The sequence below is a fragment of the Protopterus annectens genome, chromosome 17.part0, assembly GCF_019279795.1.
Source record: "Protopterus annectens isolate FY-2018-M chromosome 17.part0, PAN1.0, whole genome shotgun sequence".
In the NCBI taxonomy this organism is placed as follows: domain Eukaryota; kingdom Metazoa; phylum Chordata; order Ceratodontiformes; family Protopteridae; genus Protopterus; species Protopterus annectens.
The window spans coordinates 257,788,222-257,807,623 of NC_056751.1; the positions used below are offsets into that span (position 1 = coordinate 257,788,222).

Here is a 19,402-nt window from a genome sequence, read left to right on the forward strand (position 1 = left end):
TAGTCAGATGTGGCAAATAATTCAGCTCACAGAAGATGAACTTTGCTGAAATATAAGTGCGCTTGTTGAACTGATTGCTCCAACTACTCTTTGGGGGATGAACTGATGCACTTTCTTCTGAGATCCCTCTCTCCATGGCCACAGTGACAACAATGGCATCCACAAAGGGACCCTTGTACAAAGAACCTGTCCTTGGTAGGACCAATACCATCTCTAGTTTGAGAGCGGTTCAGTGTCACCCCACTGGGTTCTCAACAAACCTTTCTGGACACAAGATCGATGAGCATGTCTAGAAGGGAAAACATCCATGATATGTATAGGCCCACACAAAATGCTTCAAGGAATACTCACTCCTTCGGGGATGGGGCTTCAATGGTCTAACCTCCCAATGTCTCATTAATTCCAGCAAATCATCAAAGGAGGCATCCTCACAGGGTGACTGGGGGACACATCCTCTTCATCAAGGTCAGAGTCCTCAATGAGAGAGTCCTCTGCAGAATCCAAATACTTCCACTTGCAATGGTTCTTCTTACGCACCTTCTGGGGAGATGCCGGGGGGGGGGGGACAAGAAGGTAATAGGGAAGACCCTTCGCTGGGGCTGTTGAAGCCTAATGGTGCAGGATGTCCAGAGGACAGCTCATGAGAGGCTGAAATCCTAGACAGACAGCAGAATCACGATGGATCATATATTGGAACAGATATACCTAGTGCAGACAGAGACAATATCCTTTCTACAACATCGGATGCAAACACCAAAGCAAGATGAATGGTAAGAGGATCCCTTGCATCAGAGAACTTACTGGAAACCCGTGTCAACCACCAAACCAGCCAAGTCAGATGTCAAGAGCAGAGGTATCCAAACCTGAGGCACCCTGGGGCAGGGACAGCTCTAATAAGGCCAAAGTTGGCATGACACCAGGCCCTCTGCTATGATGCCATGGCTCTTAGGAGTACTGGGCTGTAAGAAGACTTGAATAGAGTACAAAGTAGAGTGTACAAAAGTAGAGATTGAAGGAGGCTAAGCTGTCAGCATTAATGAGGGGTAATATCTATACTAATTAATAGCTCTATCAAGGAAAGCTCTGTGCCAGATATCTGGAAAAACATTTATGTTGTACCATTGCATAAAGGCAGAAATGCAACAGACTGCTCTAATTTCAGACCCATTTCCATCTTATCTCATCTGTCTAAAATACTTGAAAAATGTATCCACAAAACAGCTTCTTGATCATATTCTCCACGAAAATCTCTTTACTCCCTCACAACATGGTTTTTGCCCAAAGCACAGCACTGCTACTGTTCTAACTTCCTTCACAGATACCATCACAAAATCTCGTAATAAACTAGTTTCCTCCCTGTTTCTAGATCTATCTTTTGATACTGTTTTGCATAGACTACTACTATCCAAACTTGCATCGCTTAACCTCTCTAACTCTGCAATATCGTGGTTCACAAGTTACCTCTCAAATAGATTCCACGCTGTGAAATGGCAATCTAATTACTCTCCCCTTCTACCAGTACAAACTGGGGTGCCCCAAGACTCCATTGGTTGTCCACTACTTTTCAACATCTTTATTAATGACTTCCACTCTTTGTCCACTCTCTGTTATTCAATATGCCGATAATTCCACAATCATCTCCTGCTCTGACAATATCACACACATTCACACCCTCACCCAAGAATCTTTACACTCTGTTGAAAGATGGCTTACTTCCCACCAATTACTAGTGAACCCTAAGAAAACTAAACTACTCTTATTTCTCCCTACTACCCTTCAGCATCACAAAATTTCTTTCTCTGTCTCATCCCTGAATACTACTATCATCTCTACTAAACTCCTAGGTGTTATCGATGACCATCTCAAATTCGATCTACACACTCAGCAGTCCATTTAAAAGACCCATCAAAAACTAGGCCTGCTTTACAGACATAATAAAATACCTTACAAATGTTTCCAGACTCTTCCTTGCACAAGCCTTTCTACTCCCCACACTGCTCTATGCAGACCCTATTCTCACACACCTCCAATCAAATCATCTCACTAAATTAGAACTCACAATAACAAATCAGCTTGTTTTGCCTCAAACCTACCCTACCGTACCCACCACTGCATTGCCCTAAGAAACCTGTAGTGGCTAGAATTTCATCACCCAGCATCTCTTGGCTCATTCAATTTTACATCAACCATCTTCCTGTTCTCTCTCTCCACTGTCATACAGTCCTATACTCCCAATCACTCTCTCAACAGATCTCAACAGAAACTATTGCAAGTTTATATGCCCAATAAAAATATTGGCAAAATACTTATACCTATTCCATAGCAAATGCCTGGAACAAACTACCTCAATGTCAGATGTATCATTGACCCTAGCACCTTTAAAATAGCAATTAAAGACTACCTCCACAAAACATGGTCATGTCTCTGTCATGACCCAACATAAGCTATCTTCCTCTACTAATAGACAGCTGTCCTCTCAGATACCACCACACTAGCCCTTTCTCAGGCTTCCCACCTGTTCTTTTTCCTACTTGTATTTACTACAAAAAAGAAGTTATGTACTCAGCATAATGCTCCATCTGAGTAGTTACACGTCATTTTTCTGCAACCTGTGGGGTATTCAGATCCATATCGGATCCGAGCAGGCAACTTTTAAAGCATCTGTTCTGAGCTCCAAGCTCCTCCACCTTACCCATAACCCATCACCATCTCCTACCTTCCCTCAGATCGAGTTTGCCACTACTCAACCAATCAGCAACTCAACTTACAATAAATCATGAGAAGGTTTGGGGGAAGGTTGCAGAAAAATGAAGTGCAACTTGCAACTACTCAGATGGAGCATTATGGTGAGTACATAACTTCTTTATCTGAAGTAGTTAATTTTATCTGCAGCCTGTGGGACAGAGTCCCCAGCTACTCAAACTCCTGGGAGGACCTCATGGAAGGATATTCCTGAGCACCGCAGAGCCGAAGGATGCTCTCCCTCTGGAGATCAAATCCAACTTATAATGAGAAATGAAGTTATGTGACCTTGCCCAAGTTGCTGCCACACAAATGTCATCCAATGAAACCCTAGACCAAAAGGCAGCAGAAGTCACCATAGATCTGGTAGAATGAGCCTTAATAGGACCAGGCGGGGACAGACCTGTGTCTTTGTAAATTTGCAAAATACACTTTGTAATCCATCTAGCTAAGGAAACCTTGGAGATGGCTTTACTTAGCAAGGGTTTAGAAAAAGAAACTTCGGAATTAGTGGTAACAGGGGATAAGCATAAAGTAACCCAGGAGGCCAAGCATGGACTAGAGCGTCTCTGGGGGGATCCCCTGGTGAGGGGAATCGGAGCGAAGAACTTGTCGCACTTCACTTTGGAAGGAGATGCGAAGAGATCGCACCAAGGCTGACCCCACGCAAGGAAAATCTCCTCCGCTATCGACTGCTTCAGAGACCACTCGTATGGTATTAGAATAGCCCGACTCAATCTGTCCGCTAAAATGTTGGAGCATCTCAGGATGTGCGTTGCAATCAGAAACTGACTGGTGGAGATTGCCCACTCCCACACTCTCATGGCCTCATGACACAGAGGGTAAGATCTGGTTCCTCCCTGTTTCTTGATGTACCAGACAACTGACATGTTGTCTGACTGAATTGCAATAGTCCCCAGAGGAAGGACAGTGTGGAAGGCTTGCAGCGCTAAAAGAACTGCTCTCATCTCCAGAACACTGATGTGCAATCTGGTCTCAATCTGGGACCATGTGTCTTGGACCATCCTCCCCAGATAATGCCCCCTCCCCCCACCCGAGCTGGGAGGCATCGGTGGTCACTGTGGCTTGGGCTGTGGGTGAAACAAATGGGCGTTGCGCTGTGATCTCCAGGGATTGGAGCCACCAGAGGAGTGACGCACTGCAGGCTTTGCTGATTTGAATTGGATATTCCATAGGGAAATCTAGCCAAGACCACTGTACAGCTAGAGTCCATTGAAGAACCTGCATGTGAAGACGCGCACAGGGGAGGATCAAGATTGCTGCAGCTATAGAGCCCAGGGCTCTGAGAACATTGCCCACCTTGGGTAACCTGGGGCCAAGAACTATGGATATATGGGCCCGTAGACTCTGGACCCTGTCTGGAGTTAGAAAGACTTTCAGTCAAAGGTCCAAGATCTGCACTGGGTCCAAAAGGGACTTGGAAACATTGATAGTGATCCCTAGCAGGTTTGCAAGATTAAGGAAGGGAGTGTCTGGCTTGGCAAAGAAGATGCTTGGTGGAAGCAGCGAGGAGCCAATCGTCTAGGTAAGGGAATACCTGAATTCCCTGAAGCCTCAGGTGAGCCGCTACGACTGCCATTACCTTGGAAAACACCCTGTGGGCTGTGGTGAGACCAAAGGGTAGGGCTCTGAACTGGAAATGATTGACTCCCTGCCAGAACTGAAGAAATCTCCTGGAGCTTCTGCGAATCTTGATATGGTAGTAAGCGTCCTGAAGGTCTATCAAGCACATCCAGTCGCATTCTCGAAAATAAGGTAGAATGGACTGCAGGGTGACCATCCAGAATTTCTGTTTGGTGACAGCCAGGTTTGAGGTCAACAGGTCCAAAATGGGTACTAAAAAGTACCTGGAGTAAACGCCTGATCGGGGGGGCCAGTTCGATGGCTCACTTGAGAAGCAGCTTGGAAATCTCTAGCACTGCAGTCTCCCTTTGAGCGGGTGTGACCTCTGGGAGACGCTTTGGTTGGATGGGAGGGGCAACAAATGGGATGGTGTAGCCTCTGGATATTATTTGAAGCACCCAACGATCTGCAGTTATGGACTCCCAAGCCGTTGGGTGCAAAGATAATCTTCCCCCGACTGCCTCCAGAGTAGGAGAGTTGGGCAACCCCTCAGGGCTGCTGTGTGGGCCTGTCCAAGAAGGGCTCCATAGACCCAAAGTTCCTCAGACCCCCTCTGCCTCTGGGATGGTGTCTGTCATTTCCCCCTCTGCCTCTAGGGGACAAGTTGCCCTGAGAGTCCCAGGAAAACTGATTTCCAGAACCACATCTTCTTTTGCTCTCTCTGATTCCTAGAAAAGGACCTTTGAGGACTAGAGAAGCGGATTCTAATGGCAGACAAAGTCTTCCCATCTTTTTCACTCTAGACAAGGATGCCATGTACAGTCTTCCCAAAGAGAGAAGAACCATCAAAGAGAGCATTCGTGAAAGATGCCTTGAAGGGGTCCGCAAATTGGCACAGTCTGAGCCAAGCGTTTCGCCTCATAGCCACGCCGGTCCCAGCCGCCCTAGCCACTCCTTCCGTAGCATAGGAAAGGAGGCGCATAGACTTGTTTGATACTGAATTCAGAGTTGACATTTTAGTGGAGAACAAATGCTTGTCCTCTGGTGACAAAGACTCTGGGGGCGACTCTGCAAACTCTGTGACTAGGTCTTAACGCAGTCGTATAATGTGTGTCAAAAAGTTCAATGCTCCGATGGAAAATGTCGTAGAAGAATACACTTGCTTCCCAAATTGATCTACCGTCCTGGACTCCTTGTCCGGAGGGTGGACCAAGGAACTTTCCTGAGATAGTTCCCTCTTGGTGGCTGCTGCAACCACCATAGCATCCATAGGGGATCCTTTACACCAGGCCTGTCTGTCCGAAGGTGGAGTGAGGATCTTGTCCAGATGTTTGGGTATCGGCTCTATGGTGTCAGGTTCCTTCCATGCCCGCATGGTGATAAGATCCACCAAGATGATCTGCCGGTGGGGACAACCAGGACGTAGATGGGCCTGTGCCAAAAGCCTCCAGGAACACAGATTCATCCGTAGAAAGTTTTGGGGCTGACCAACCTCCCCTCTGGCAGAGGATCTCCATGATGTCTCCAAATGAGACATCCTCGGGAGGTGACCTGGGGGAACCTTCTTCATCCAAATCAGTGTCTTCTGTCAAGGACTCAGGGGAGTCCAGGTGCCTTCTTTTACACGTGTGCTTACGAGGACCCTCTGAGCCGCGGGGGTTCCTCCAGGAGAAATGTCTGGGGGTCCTCTAGCACGAGCTGTCCTTGAGACAAGCTGAAGGGAGTCATAACCAAATCCGAGGGAGTCTGGGCGGAATCCAAGGAAATAGGCTGGGGTCTCAATCCTTGGGAGAGAACCCTCTCCACCAAGTGGAATGCCGATGGTGAGCACACCTCCTTAGCGCCCAATAAGGAGGAAGCTCTCGCTGGGTCCGCAGTGAGGATTGAGGCAGAGGCTAGGGTAGCAGGAGCTGTGAAGGAATGGCTCAGATCCGACAAAGTCAGAGCAGAACAAATCTCCATCCCCTCGGGTCCGACTCCCCATCCTCGGCACAGAGAGCAGTTCGGATCCAAACTGGTCGGATCCGAGGAACTCAAGGTAATTGCCAGAGTCGAGGTTGGAGGAGCCATTGGCGCCGAATCCCCAGTTCCGTAGATACTCAGATCCATAAACCCCGAAACCGCTGTCCGGATCAGGGAAGGAGAAATAGGATGAAAGAAGGGCATGGAGGTCTCCCCTCCAGAGGGAGAGGGGCCTGGCGTCTCCCCTCCAGAGGGAGAGGGGCCTGGCAAGAGTCCCATCTGGATTTGGGTCCGAATAAATCTCATCATATTTTACACAGACAGAGTGTCTCTGAGGACAAATCCTATCTTTATGCCTAAGGTCGTTTCCAGTGTGGCTCTTAACCAAACAATTCATCTGCCAACTTTTTATCCAAATCCACAGAACAAAGAGGAGAGAATTCTGCATTCCTTGGACGTACACACACAGCTAAGATTCTACTTGAGCAGGACTACAGCTCTAAAAAAACTGAGCAATTACTAGTGTCATATGCTGCAGGATCAGAAGGAAAGGCTATTTCAAAGTAGACAATTTCAAAGTGGATAAGTCATTGCATCAGTTTCTGCTACTTACACCATGGCAAACCTGTGCCCAAGGGCATTAGGTCTCACTCCACCAGGGCTGCAGCTACTTCAGCAGCCTTTCTCAGAGGAGTACCAACCAAGGACATTCTAGAGGCTGCTACTTGGAGTTCTGTTCACACCTTTACAAAGCATTACCATTTGCCTCTCTACTCTAAGTCCAGGGCAGGCTTTGCCACCGCACAGCTGCAAGGCCTTATAGCCTCACCTAATGCTATTTAGCTCCAGCCTCCCAACCATAGCTTTGGGATTCTACCCAAATGTAATGACTGCAACAGTGAAACACGAAGAACATATTACAGTTGTGTACACTTACCATAAATGTAGATGTTAGAGTGTATTCACTGATGCAGTCCATATATATATATATATATATATATATATATATATATATATATATATATATATATATTTAGCATATTGCTACCTTTTTGGGGGCACCTGACATCGGGGACAAGAAAGACTGAAGAAAATGGCGTCGGCTGCATGTTTTATACCCCTGACGACCTGATGTCATGGAAGAGGAGACGGCAACCGACGCAGGACCCAAGACTTTGGAATTCAGGCCGACTGAGGGCAACCTGCCAGCAGATTACCCTAATGTAATGACTGCAACAGTGAAACATGAAGAACATCCTTTCTTACCAAATCTAGAAAACACCTTTCCAATCCCTGTCGGGGGAAGGGGATTAGCATTAGTTATCAGTAATTTTTTTTAAAAGGAAATAACTGCAGGGTCTGCTTTAAGACCAAAAAAGAAGTATGTACATGTCCGAGGTGCTTTTATTACCTTATCAGACTTCTTAGGTGCAGAAGGTTGACTGACAGGAATGTTGTAAGCTGTTAGGAAACCATTCCTTAAAATGTATAAAACAGGAGGGATATCTACAGGCTGTGGGATATCCAGCTGCAACAAATCATAACATTATTACTGGTAAATACGGATTTCTTCAACTGAACTAGACTAGGGGGAAAACCCCATGCAGTTATACTGTGCATTAAGATTTTTGCACAAACATAGTACACTACAAAAGAACAAAAATTGTCTTAGAACTTAACATAATAAATAGATGCTCATCTGATAAAGCAAAGGCAGTATCCCAAGTATATCTATATAATTCTTCTCAAACAAGATAGTCATTTAAGTTGTCAAACTCACTTCAAAATATTGATATAGCTCACATCATACAAAAAAATCTGTCCATATTACCAAATTTAAACATGTGAAATTCTATTACCTACACCTTGCATCAAGAATGCATCTTATTCCACCAACTTCAAATCAGCATCTCATCTATTAAAAGCTCCTTAGAAAGGAAGGAGCTTCCCCTTTCCCTCTTTGGAAAATCAGTAGAGGTGAAACACATATATAATTTATATAGTAGCATTCACCTTACAATATAAGGCTTTATGAAACCATCACCTTTTACAATTGTGCAAATTCCTATTAGTTTATGCTCATTTAAAGGCAGACTAAAAAAAAGTTATGTACTTACCATAACGTTCCATCTGAGTAGTTCTACTTCATTTGTCTTCAACCTGTGGGTATCGGACCCGAGCCGGCAAGTTCACTAGCATCTGCTCCAAGCACCTCCCCTTACCCATAATACACCTCCACTACCTTCCAACCCCCAGATCAAGTCTGCTGCCACTTATACTGAGAACCCAACCTGCAAAAACACCTTCCGCACCTAAAACTTCAGCCAAACAGGCTGCCCATATGGTAAGGCCAGAGGGAAGGAGGGAGGGACGGCTGAAGACAAATGAAGTAGAACTACTCAGATGGAACATTATGGTGAGTACATAACCTGTGGGACAGAGTCCCCAGCTACTAAACTCCTGGGTGGCCCTCGTGGAAGGATATTCCGGAGCACCGCGGAACCAAAGGATGCTCTCCTTCTAGAAATCAAATCCAATTTATAGTGATAAATAAAGGTATGAGATGAGGACCAAGTAGCTGCAGAACAAATATCATCCAATGAAACTCTCGACCAAAAGGCCACAGAAGTAGCCACTGACCTAGTCGAATGAGCTTTCACCTGACCCGGAGGACACAAACCTTCATCCTTATAGACCTGAAGGATGCAAAAGGAAATCCACCTAGCAATAGTAACCTTAGAGATAGATTTACCTAAAAAGGGTTTAGAGAAGGACACAGGCAATTGATAAGATTTACAAAAGGTTCTAGTCCTGTGTAAATAAAATTATGTATGAACATCCAACAAGTGGAGTCTTATTCCATTTTGTTAGCAAAATTTGGAAAGAAAACAGGCAAGTTAATGGTCTGATTGATGTTAACTTGTGATGCGACCTTGGGAAGAAAGGAAGGATTTGTACGAAGGAAAACCCTGTCCTTATGGAAAATCATGTATGGAACTTTAATAGACAACGCTTGCAGTTCTGAAACCCTTTTAGCAGAGGTGACAGCCACTAGAAATGCTATTTTCCAAGACAAAAACTTAAGATCCGTGGTTGCTGCAGGTTCAAATGGCAGAGCGACCAAAGCTTGAAGAACCATAGTAAGGTCCCATGGGGGAACAGGATCCTTCACCAGAGGGCTTAATAGGAAAGTACCTTTAATAAAGGCTTTACACAGTCTGGAAGAGGCTAGAGAAGCATAATTCTCACACACGTGAAAATGAGAGATAGCCAATTGAACTTTGATAGTAGAAGGGCTTGCTCCTTGTTTAAAAATATTTGCTGGAAAATCGAGAATAGCAGGAACAGGAGCCGTGAAAGGGTCTAAACTCCTCTGAGAAGCCAAAAAGGAAAAAGTTTCCATTTGCTACGGTAAACCTTCCTGGTGGAAGACGTACGAGCTGCCACCAGAATAAACCTGACTGAAAAAGATAATCCAGCAGTCCTAGCAATTAGGGAAACTGGAGCAGCCAAGCAGTGAGCTTCAAACTGTCCAGGCTTAGATGAGGAACCCCCGTGGGGTGTGAAATAAGATCCTGAATGGGATCCAAGATGGAGCCAGAAAATGAGACCAAAGGAAGGGAAACCATACCTGGCAAAGTCAAAACGGAGCAATGAGGATCACTTTGCTCCCCAGTCGACAAGCTTTCTGTAGAAACCTCGGAATAAGAGGTACTGGAGGGTAAGCATACAGAAGACCGGGAGGCCAAGCATGAACTAGAGCATCTCTGGGGGACTCTCCCGGCTGGGGGTTCAGAGCGAAGAAGTAGCTGCACTCCGCATTAAAAGGAGATGCGAAGAGATCACAGCAAGACTGACCCCCCTCACAAAAGATCTGGTCTGCTACTGAAGGATTCAGAGACCACTCATAAGGCATCAGTATAGTCTGACTTAACCTGTCCGCTAAGATGTTGGACCATCCCAGAATGTGCGTTGCTATCAGAAAGCGACCAGTGGAGATCGCCCAAGAAGTCCCCTCTTTTCTCTGGAACTAAAAAGAACCTTGAGTAAGTTCCATATCCTCTCTGGTCTGCTGGGACTGGGTGGATGACTTTTGTCCAGCAACCTTTGGACCTCTAAGGCTGCTTGGTCCCTGTGACTGGGTAGAACGTCTAGAATTTTCTTTACTAGAGGGGGTGGAGTGGTAAAGAGAATAGAGTATCCTCTAGATATTATGCTTTGTACCCAGCTGTCTTATTTTTAGCTAGGCGTCTAGGTACAAAGATAGCAGTCCCCCGACTGCCTCCAGAGATGAACAGCCAGCCCTCCTCTTAGGAGCGCTGATAGGGCTTGCCAAAGAACCGATCTCTATTGCCCTGGTTTTGCTGACCCCCATGCCGCGTGGCGACGTCTTCCATTATTACCCCCTCCTCTCCCTCTAGAGGTGGTGTCACCACGAGTGTTTTGGAAAGATCCTTGAGACTTATGGAACCATATCTTTCAACCTCCCCTCCTTTTGGGGTAAGGTCTGTTCAGGGTAGAAAAACATACTCCCAACGGCAGACAAGGTCTTTCACTCCTGGTAAGAGTTTCCTTTACCTTGGGTCCGAAAAGGGACGAACCGTCAAAAGGGGTGTTAATGAAGGAATACTTAAAGGATTCCACAAAGGAACATAAGTGCATCCAGGAATGCCTCCTGAGAGCGATTCCTGTACCCGCTGCCCTGCTCATACCATCAGCTGCATAAGACAACAGACGAATGGAAGAGTTCACTATCAAATTAAGAGTGGAGAGCTGGGAAGTTACCTTGTCCGAAACTCCTGCAGCTACTGAACCCTGTAGGGTGTCTCCTAGCTCATTCAGGAGATCCCTTTGTAACCTAGTAAAATGTTAGAGGTAGTTCAGTGATCGAACAATGAAGGCCGCTGAAATGAACATACGCTTTCTGTATCTGTCCATAATCCTAGATTCCCAATTCCCTATTAGGAGGCTGAACAGATGAAAAAGTCTCTGATAATTCCTTCTCACCACCATAGCATCAACAGGTACTCCTTTAGTAAGGTAAAGTCTGTCTTGTGGGCTAGTAATAAATTTGTTAGGCCTCCTAGGGACAGGCTCCGTGGAGTGTGGAGACTCGCACAACCTTCGAGTGAGTAATTCCAGCAACTCATCGAAGGGTGGAGACACCCAAGAGGTGGAGTGTTTAGACCAAAAAGCCTTCAGGAGAACTGACTCATCATCAGAAGAGTTAAGGGATTTCCATCCACCCCTCTGTTTAAGAATCTCTAAGATATCTGCAAAGGAGATATCTTCTGAGGGGGACTGTGGGGACCCTTCAGACTCATCCAAGTCTGTATCCGAAGTGACTGACTCATGTGGGGAGCCCAAACGCTTCCTCTTGCAGAGTCTCTTCCTAGACACTCCTTCAGTGGGGGCTTCTGGAGAGGTCTCGGAATAACATGGCTCACCCAATGGAGCTTCCTGCGGCTCAGAATCTCTGAGCTTCAATGGAGTGTGTGATGAAGAGACAGACACCAGTGCTTTCAGGGAGGGAGCTGCTCGAACTGATGGAGTGGTTGTCGGGGCGGACAAAGCCCTCCTCATAGCCTCGAAGGCCCCTCGATCCTGACGAGAAGAATCCCTTGGATCCGAAGAACCAATGGAAATCATCTGCACCTGTACAGAGGGCTCCAACCCAGAGGTCAAGACTGAGCTCACTCGAGCCAAAGCACCAATATCGGCACTGACAAGTCAGTCCTACTGTCCTCCCCAGACCCGACCGATGATTGTCAGCCCCGAGATTCCTTGGTCGGCACCGAAGGTATCAGGGTAGTTGGGGCCGAAAAACCTATAGAAGGTGTTGGACCCAAAGGGTCCACAATAATCAGTTTCATGCTCTCTGGCTCTGAAACATCCATGCAAATCAGAGGACAAACAGAAGGTGTAGGTGGAACCAAGATCAGCTCCGAAGCCTCCTGGGTCGGTGCCGATAAAGTTTTTGCTAGCGCCGGTTATCTGTAGGAGCTTCTTCACCACACAGTCCACATCCAAATCAGTCTACTAGAGGACCGTGAGGAATGTGACAAAGCCACAGATTGCAGTATAGGGGACTTTAAGGTAGGAGATACCGGCTCCAAGGTCGGGGACCGGCTCCTAACCATAACGATCGGTTCTGAAGGCTGCGCAACTGATTTCGACACTTTACTAGAAGCTGACTTCTATGTAGATGAAGATTTTGTCGGCTCCATCTTCTTTGAGTGTTTGTCTGACTTGCCCAACGACTCCTGAAAGGAGGATTTAAGCAGACCTTTGACAATTAACTTTCTGTTTCTCTCATGCAACACTCTTGAGCTGAAGGAATGGCATATAGAACAGCTTTCTTGCAGGTGAACCTCTCCCAAGCAGTAAACACATTCAATATGTCCATCTGTTATGGACAGCTTTTGCTCACATCTAGGGCATTTTTTGAAGCCAGACTTGGCTTTCTCTTTCTCCTGCTGAGACATCTTCAACAACCCAACAGCAATAAGATTCACACAACAACTATTCAAGCCTCGCAAAAGGAAAGGCTTTAAAAATAAGTACACACACAAATTATTTATACACCCTGTATAAAAAGAAGAGCTGCAATTGCACTCTAACACACTACACAGTATACAAAATAATAATGGAGAAAAAAGGCCTAAAAACACGGCCACTAACTTTACTATGGAAAAAGTAAAGGTAACTTTACGCCCTGTAAAAAAAGAAGGGCTAAACAACACAAACTGATATGAAAAAGGAAGAAAAACTCTGTGTCCTGTGGGGAAAAAAGGGCTATAAACTATCAAACGCACTATACTATGCTAGACGTTATAAGGTAACTATATGCCCTGTGGAAGGGCTAAATAATACTCTTATCTAAAGAGTAAAGAGAAATAAAGGACCTAAAAATGTGGCCACTAATTTAAGAGAGATAGAGAGAAGAGCAGGCCTAACAGAAAAAAAAACGTCCTTAAAGATGAACGATCTAATCTAAATATTCAAAGATCCAACTACAAGAACAAGCTACACACTCTGCTATATAAATGGCTAAATGGTTACATTTTTCCTAAAATAACAGCTATAATATTTAAATAAGAAAAGTTATTCACTGGCCAGAGCTGAACGTCCGATCAAGTTGCAGCAGCAAACGAGATCTGAGGGAAGATCAGGGTGCATCATGGGATAGGGAGTTGGCCTCGATCTGGTTGAAGACCTTGAGCTTTTGCAGTTGGCCGAGTTGGAGCAGAGGATCGGCTTTGAACCCATCGGTAAAGAATGAATGGCGAGATAGAACAACTTCACATCTCCAATTTCCACTGTCAGCATTCAGCAAATTACGATACTGCACTCCCAGAAATAATCAAAGAATATGATATACTGACCAAAAAAAATGGAAGTTATGTTTGGATTAAGCAGAATGAGTATTTATTTAAATGCAGGCTCTGATAAATAACTAGTACATAAACAGCTTTTACCCTACTAAACAACAGTGACTGCTAAAAGAAAGAAATAGGTTAGTTGCACTTAAGGAGAAAATATAGACCTTAGCATTCAGTAAATACTTGTACATCCACTAGGGATTCATTTTTGCTTTTCTGTAGTTGACAAAACACTTACCTGTTCTTTCCTTTTTTTCTCACACTCCTCTGCCTTCTTTTTCTGCAACCACTCTTGGTATTTTTGTTCAGACTTTTCTTGTGCTTGCCTTTTTTTTTCCTCTGTTGCTTTTTTCTCTTCCAGCTCTTTTCTAAGTCTCATTTCTTTTTCAATCCTTTCCTTTGCATAAAATAATAAACAAAAGCATTTTGAACTTGGTCACTACATAAATAAATTGGGTATATGTGTGTGTGTGTGTGTGTGTGTGTGTGTGTGTGTGTGTGTGTGTGTGTGTGTGTGTGTGTGTTCCTCAATTTATAATTTATATATTTCTTGTAGCTACGTTTTCTAGTGCTGCTCCTGCATTCACTTAATATTTACTGCAATAAACTCCACTATCCTTTTCTTATGTTTACCTCTGGCCAAGGTTGTGGCTAAAAAGAGTCCTTTGCCCAGCTCAATTCCCCAGTTAACATATGTAAAATAAAGATAGAGAGATACACAGACAGATATAGTAAGATGTATACCTGTTATAGTTGTACACTCGCATACATGTATGTTTATAGATCTATATCTATATGTATATCTATATAGTGTGCACACTAGTGTGCGCGTAAGCCCTTGATTTAGCTGAGGTGATGTTACATTAAGACTGGAATCTATTACGTTTATTAGGGTTCCAATTCATTGAAAAGTGGCATGTGTTTAGAGCAAGATCACTAGAACATTGGTTAAGAAATTTCATCTCATCGCCACTATTGGTTGTTTGATTTTGGAGACAGTACATTTAGAGATGTAGGGCTGAGAGGTGCACAGGGAGCTTACACACCCATGGAGAAAAGTTTTTTCCCAGTACTTTAGGGTTCACAACCTCATATTTCGTGGCTTGAATTCTAGTGAAATATTTTCATAGAATTAATGTATACTCATACATTTAGTTACATAACTCCCTGTGTGTATTAGTATACAAGGAACCACTGAACACAACTTCAAACAACTCTCAAATAGCTGACAAAAAGATCAGCATGGACCACTTGGTCACAAACACATGTATCCAACAGAAAAAAATTACCAACAACAAAATATGCTCTAAATCCATCACCAATCAGAAAAACTTCAGTTTCCTTTACCATACTATGGGTCTATGTCACTTGACTGTATTCTCATTTGACTAAATCACAGTCGAACACTCGTTTGAATCACAATTAATAAAAAACTGTAGAAGTCTACAGGCAGTATGCAATGGTGCAATTTCTGATCATAGTAGGAAAGTGAGTCTAGAAAAGTATGTGTGGATTGTCAGTGGTCACTGTCATGTCATACCCCAGATATTATGCAGACATTTGCTTGCCAGCACTTATTGACTGTGTGACTTTTTTCTTCTTCTACCTTTCTCCACAGTTGTGCAACTGTGGGGTTAGTATACAAGTAAGGGAAGTATGAACAGCAAAGCCCCCCAACTTGGGGAGTGCAAGGGGGCTACCCCCTGGGGGGGACTTACAGTACATAGATGGTGTAGAATTTTCTAGCAATTGTAATTCAGTCAGAAGAGTTTTCAGTCAACTGTGTTTGCTTATTTGACAGAATAAAAAATCAGTGATCTATCAAGTGACACAGATACATATATGTACACACACACACACACACACACACACACACACACACACACACAAGTATACGAGTAAAAAGTTCACACAAGTAAACACTGCAAGAAAGACCCAGCTAAGCTAGAATAGTCACTGTTTAATACACTACACTACCTGTAATGGAGGACCACAGCCACAGGATATATGCAAATGACCCCTTAAGGACATAACAGTAATTCAGCTATATGGCTTCTGAATGCCCAAAACATTTTACATATTTTACTTTAAGTCTTTATGAGTACATTCGGGTCAATAAAGCCAAGCCACATTAACTGTAGAGATGAATGTTCTGGGCCTTGTTTATAACTTGTCATTATAGCATTGGTTGACCATACTTCAGAAACACAGAACTTAAAATCAAACCTGATGTCCATAAACATTAGGGTCCCAACAAAATAACCCAAACATCCACACTAAAGGGTAGAAAGATTACACAAAACAAACCAGAGAGTAAAAACTGCAAGCAAGACATAGCCATGCTAGAACTCTTACTATGGAAGACTTTAAACCCCCTGTGGCTGAAATACTGTTATGTCCTTAATGTTTCACCTGCATATATTCCATGGACCTCCACAACAGTGAAAGACTCCAGCCTGACTGGGTCTTTCTTGCAGCTATATACACACACACACACACACACACACACACACACACACACACACACACACACATATATATATATATATATACATACAGAAATGCATACATAAACACATATATATGGTTTACCTTCATGTGTGCGTATTGAACAAGGGCGAACAGCAATTGTCTGAAAGGCAGTTGCAAACACCGAACGGAATAAGGATCGAATGTGCAATGAGCGAATGCACACTGACATTCGTTCATTGCACATTCGGCATTTTGGGGCAGATTGCACTATAGTGGGGATTGGGAAATGGTCCTTTCCCAACTGTAGTGGGATCTCTGAGTTAGAATATTAAAGTAGGGGGGTGTGGGGGGTGCAGCAGGGCTTGACCCCCTGCTTTACCTTCATTAAATTTTTTTCTCGACATTTATCTGCTTTTCGATTTATTGATTTTCGAACATTTAAAACTGTCGCTGTTTTCCTTTTTATGGTTACGATTAGCTCATATGAGTAATCGCACCACTGTGTTTTGCTGTTATAAAGATAAACCCATGTATATACACATGCATACATACACACAAAGCCAATTTTGCATATTGTACAGAGAAACATATAAAATTACTAAGTCAATGTTAATCATCTTAAGGAATTGTATGTAGATGGAGCACTAGTTGTATTTCAAAACCAAATATACACATTTTACTCTGGCTTATATAATGCATAGTTCTTGGTCCTTTGAAAAACAAATCAATTACCTTCTGCTCGGCTTCTCTTAAGAAAACTTCTTTATTTCAGAGTAATACTCAAGAAACTGACATTGCTTTCCATCAGCAATACTGATATGAACAAACAAAATAAAACAAAACAAATCATCTTGGTATAGCACCTGCTATTCCAGAGTTGTACTCCACAGATGGTGGAGAAAAAAAGAAGTTATGTACTTACCATAATGTTCCATGTGTGTTGCCCATCTTTGCCTTTATTCTCACTTGTGGGTCGTATCCGATCCATCGGATCCATCTTGGCCTTTTACAAAAGCTTGAGGCCTTCAGCAAAGCTCATGGGGATTCCACCTTAAGCATAATACAGTTCCCCAACTCACTCAGATCTTGTTTGCCCCTGATAAATAATATTACAAGAAAAGCTATTCACAGCTTAAAAGGAAAGTGGTTTCTGAGGCTCTAGAGTCCAATGATATCCAATTAGTACTACCTGGTCTTCCAGGAGCGTAGGCAGGGGATAGGTGGGTGGGTAGTGAGAATAAAAGTGGAGATGGACAACACACATGGAATGTTATGGCAAGCATACAACTTCTTTATGAGATGTTGTCAATCTTGCCTTTATTCTCACTTGTGGGACTGCATCCCAAGCTAATTCTTGGGTGGCTCATGGTAGAATATTCCTCAGAACCATAGAACCAAAGGATGCCCTACTCCTGGAGGCCAAATCTACCTTATTTTACATTTGTTAACCGGGAAAATCCAGCTGGACCAGGTCCATTTTCAGTGGAGGCCCAGGGAGAAAAGCTTGACAATTAAGAAGACATTTATACAATGAAAAATATACATACAAACCAGGTAGTAGAGCAAAACTTATTGACAAGTAGAATTATTCATTACTTTAACAATAGTTAAACAGTGTAGGACTAAGATACAGTTTGAGTAATATTTACAAGGGTTCAGTCAAAGGGTTTAGACAGATATATTCAGAAGATGGTTCCCAAATAGTTAACAGGTTTTGCAGGACAAAAGTTAAAGTTTGAAATAATTTTACAAAGGTAGTTAAGTACTGCTTACAGTTTTATTAAGTATGCATACAAGGGAGCAGAAAGAATGAGAAGTTATGTACCTACCATAACGTTCCATGTTAGTTGTCTTCTCTCGCCTTCTTTCTTGCTGGATGGGTTCGGAGCCGAACCTCGGCTCCGACTCGGCCTATACTAAAGCTCGAGAGCTAATTTTACTGGCTTGAGGCAACCCTATATCCCATGATGCTAGGCGGTAACTACCCAGATCTCGTTTGGTAGCTGAAAAATAGCCAATTCAGTCTCCCCTCTGTGGTGGAGGAGGAGAAAGGAGAACTCCCCAAAAAAATCACTACCTGAAGCTGTATCTACCCTAGGACCAACTGTCTGGGCTTGGAATAGTGCAAGATAAAGTCCCTTGGAAGAAGGGGAAAAACCTTTTGGTCTGTCCAGGCTAGGGAGATGGTGGGCGGGACGCAAGAAAGAAGGCGAGAGAAGACAACTAACATGGAACGTTATGGTAGGTACATAACTTCTCAATGTTAAGTTGTCAATCTCGCCTTCATTCTTGCTGGACGGGACCGCGTCCCTAGCACCTTCATCCTGGGTGGCTTATTGGAACAGACTCTTGAGAACGGTGGAACCAAAATTTGGCCAGTTTCTGGAGGCCATGTCCAATTTGTAATGTGTAACAAAGGTATGAGGAGAGGCCCAGGTGGCTGCCGCACAGACAGTGTCTATTGGCACTCTAGCTTGAAAGGCTGCTGATGTAGCCAACGCTCTGGTTGAATGGGCTCTTGGCCTAGTAGTCAATTCTTTACGTCTGAGTTGATAAATATAGATAATCACAGAAGACAGCCACCTAGACAGGGTCACCTTGGATACCGGAAGGCCCTTTCTACTTTCTGCATAAGATAAGAATAGTTGATCAGATTTCCTGATTTGTTTAGTTCTGTTCAGATAGTAGCGGAGTTGACTATGAATGTCCAGACAATGTAAATTTTGCTCTGCCTTGTTTGAATAATTAGGGAAGAAAACTGGAAGATCAATAGATTGATTTAAATTTGTTTGAGAAGCCACCTTGGGTAAAAAGGACGGGTTAGTTCTTAGAGAAACTCTGTCTTTATGGAACACTAAATAAGGAGGACGAATGCAGAGGGCATGAAGTTCAGATACTCTCCTAGCAGATGTAATGGCGACTAGGAAGAGTGTCTTCCAGGAAAGTAAATTCAATGAACAGGAGGCCGCAGGTTCAAAGGGAGGGAGAATCAAGGATGCAAAAACTAAGTTTAAATCCCACTGTGGTGGGGGTTCTTTGATCGGGGGCCTGAGTAAAAAGATACCTCTGAGAAAAGCCTTGCAAAGCTTATAGGACATGATACTGGAGTCCGACAAGCCTATGTGAAAACTTGAAATGGCTGCTAGCTGAACTTTCACTGTGGAGGAAGAAGATCCTGAATGAAAGATTTCAGATAGGAAATCCAAGACAGAGTGTATTGGAGCAGTGAAGGGATCTATGCTCCTAGCCTTAGCCCAAAA

General features: G+C 43.8%; 1 protein-coding gene across 1 annotated transcript in view; it reads right to left on the minus strand.

Annotated features, from left to right (window-relative positions):
• Positions 1 to 19,402, minus strand: part of CCDC34 (coiled-coil domain containing 34) — a gene marked incomplete in the record, with an annotated part of 365,523 nt that overhangs the window by 87,954 nt on the left and 258,167 nt on the right. The window contains 1 exon segment of the mRNA XM_044059167.1: positions 13,909 to 14,067. Coding sequence (XP_043915102.1) covers positions 13,909 to 14,067 — 159 coding nt within the window.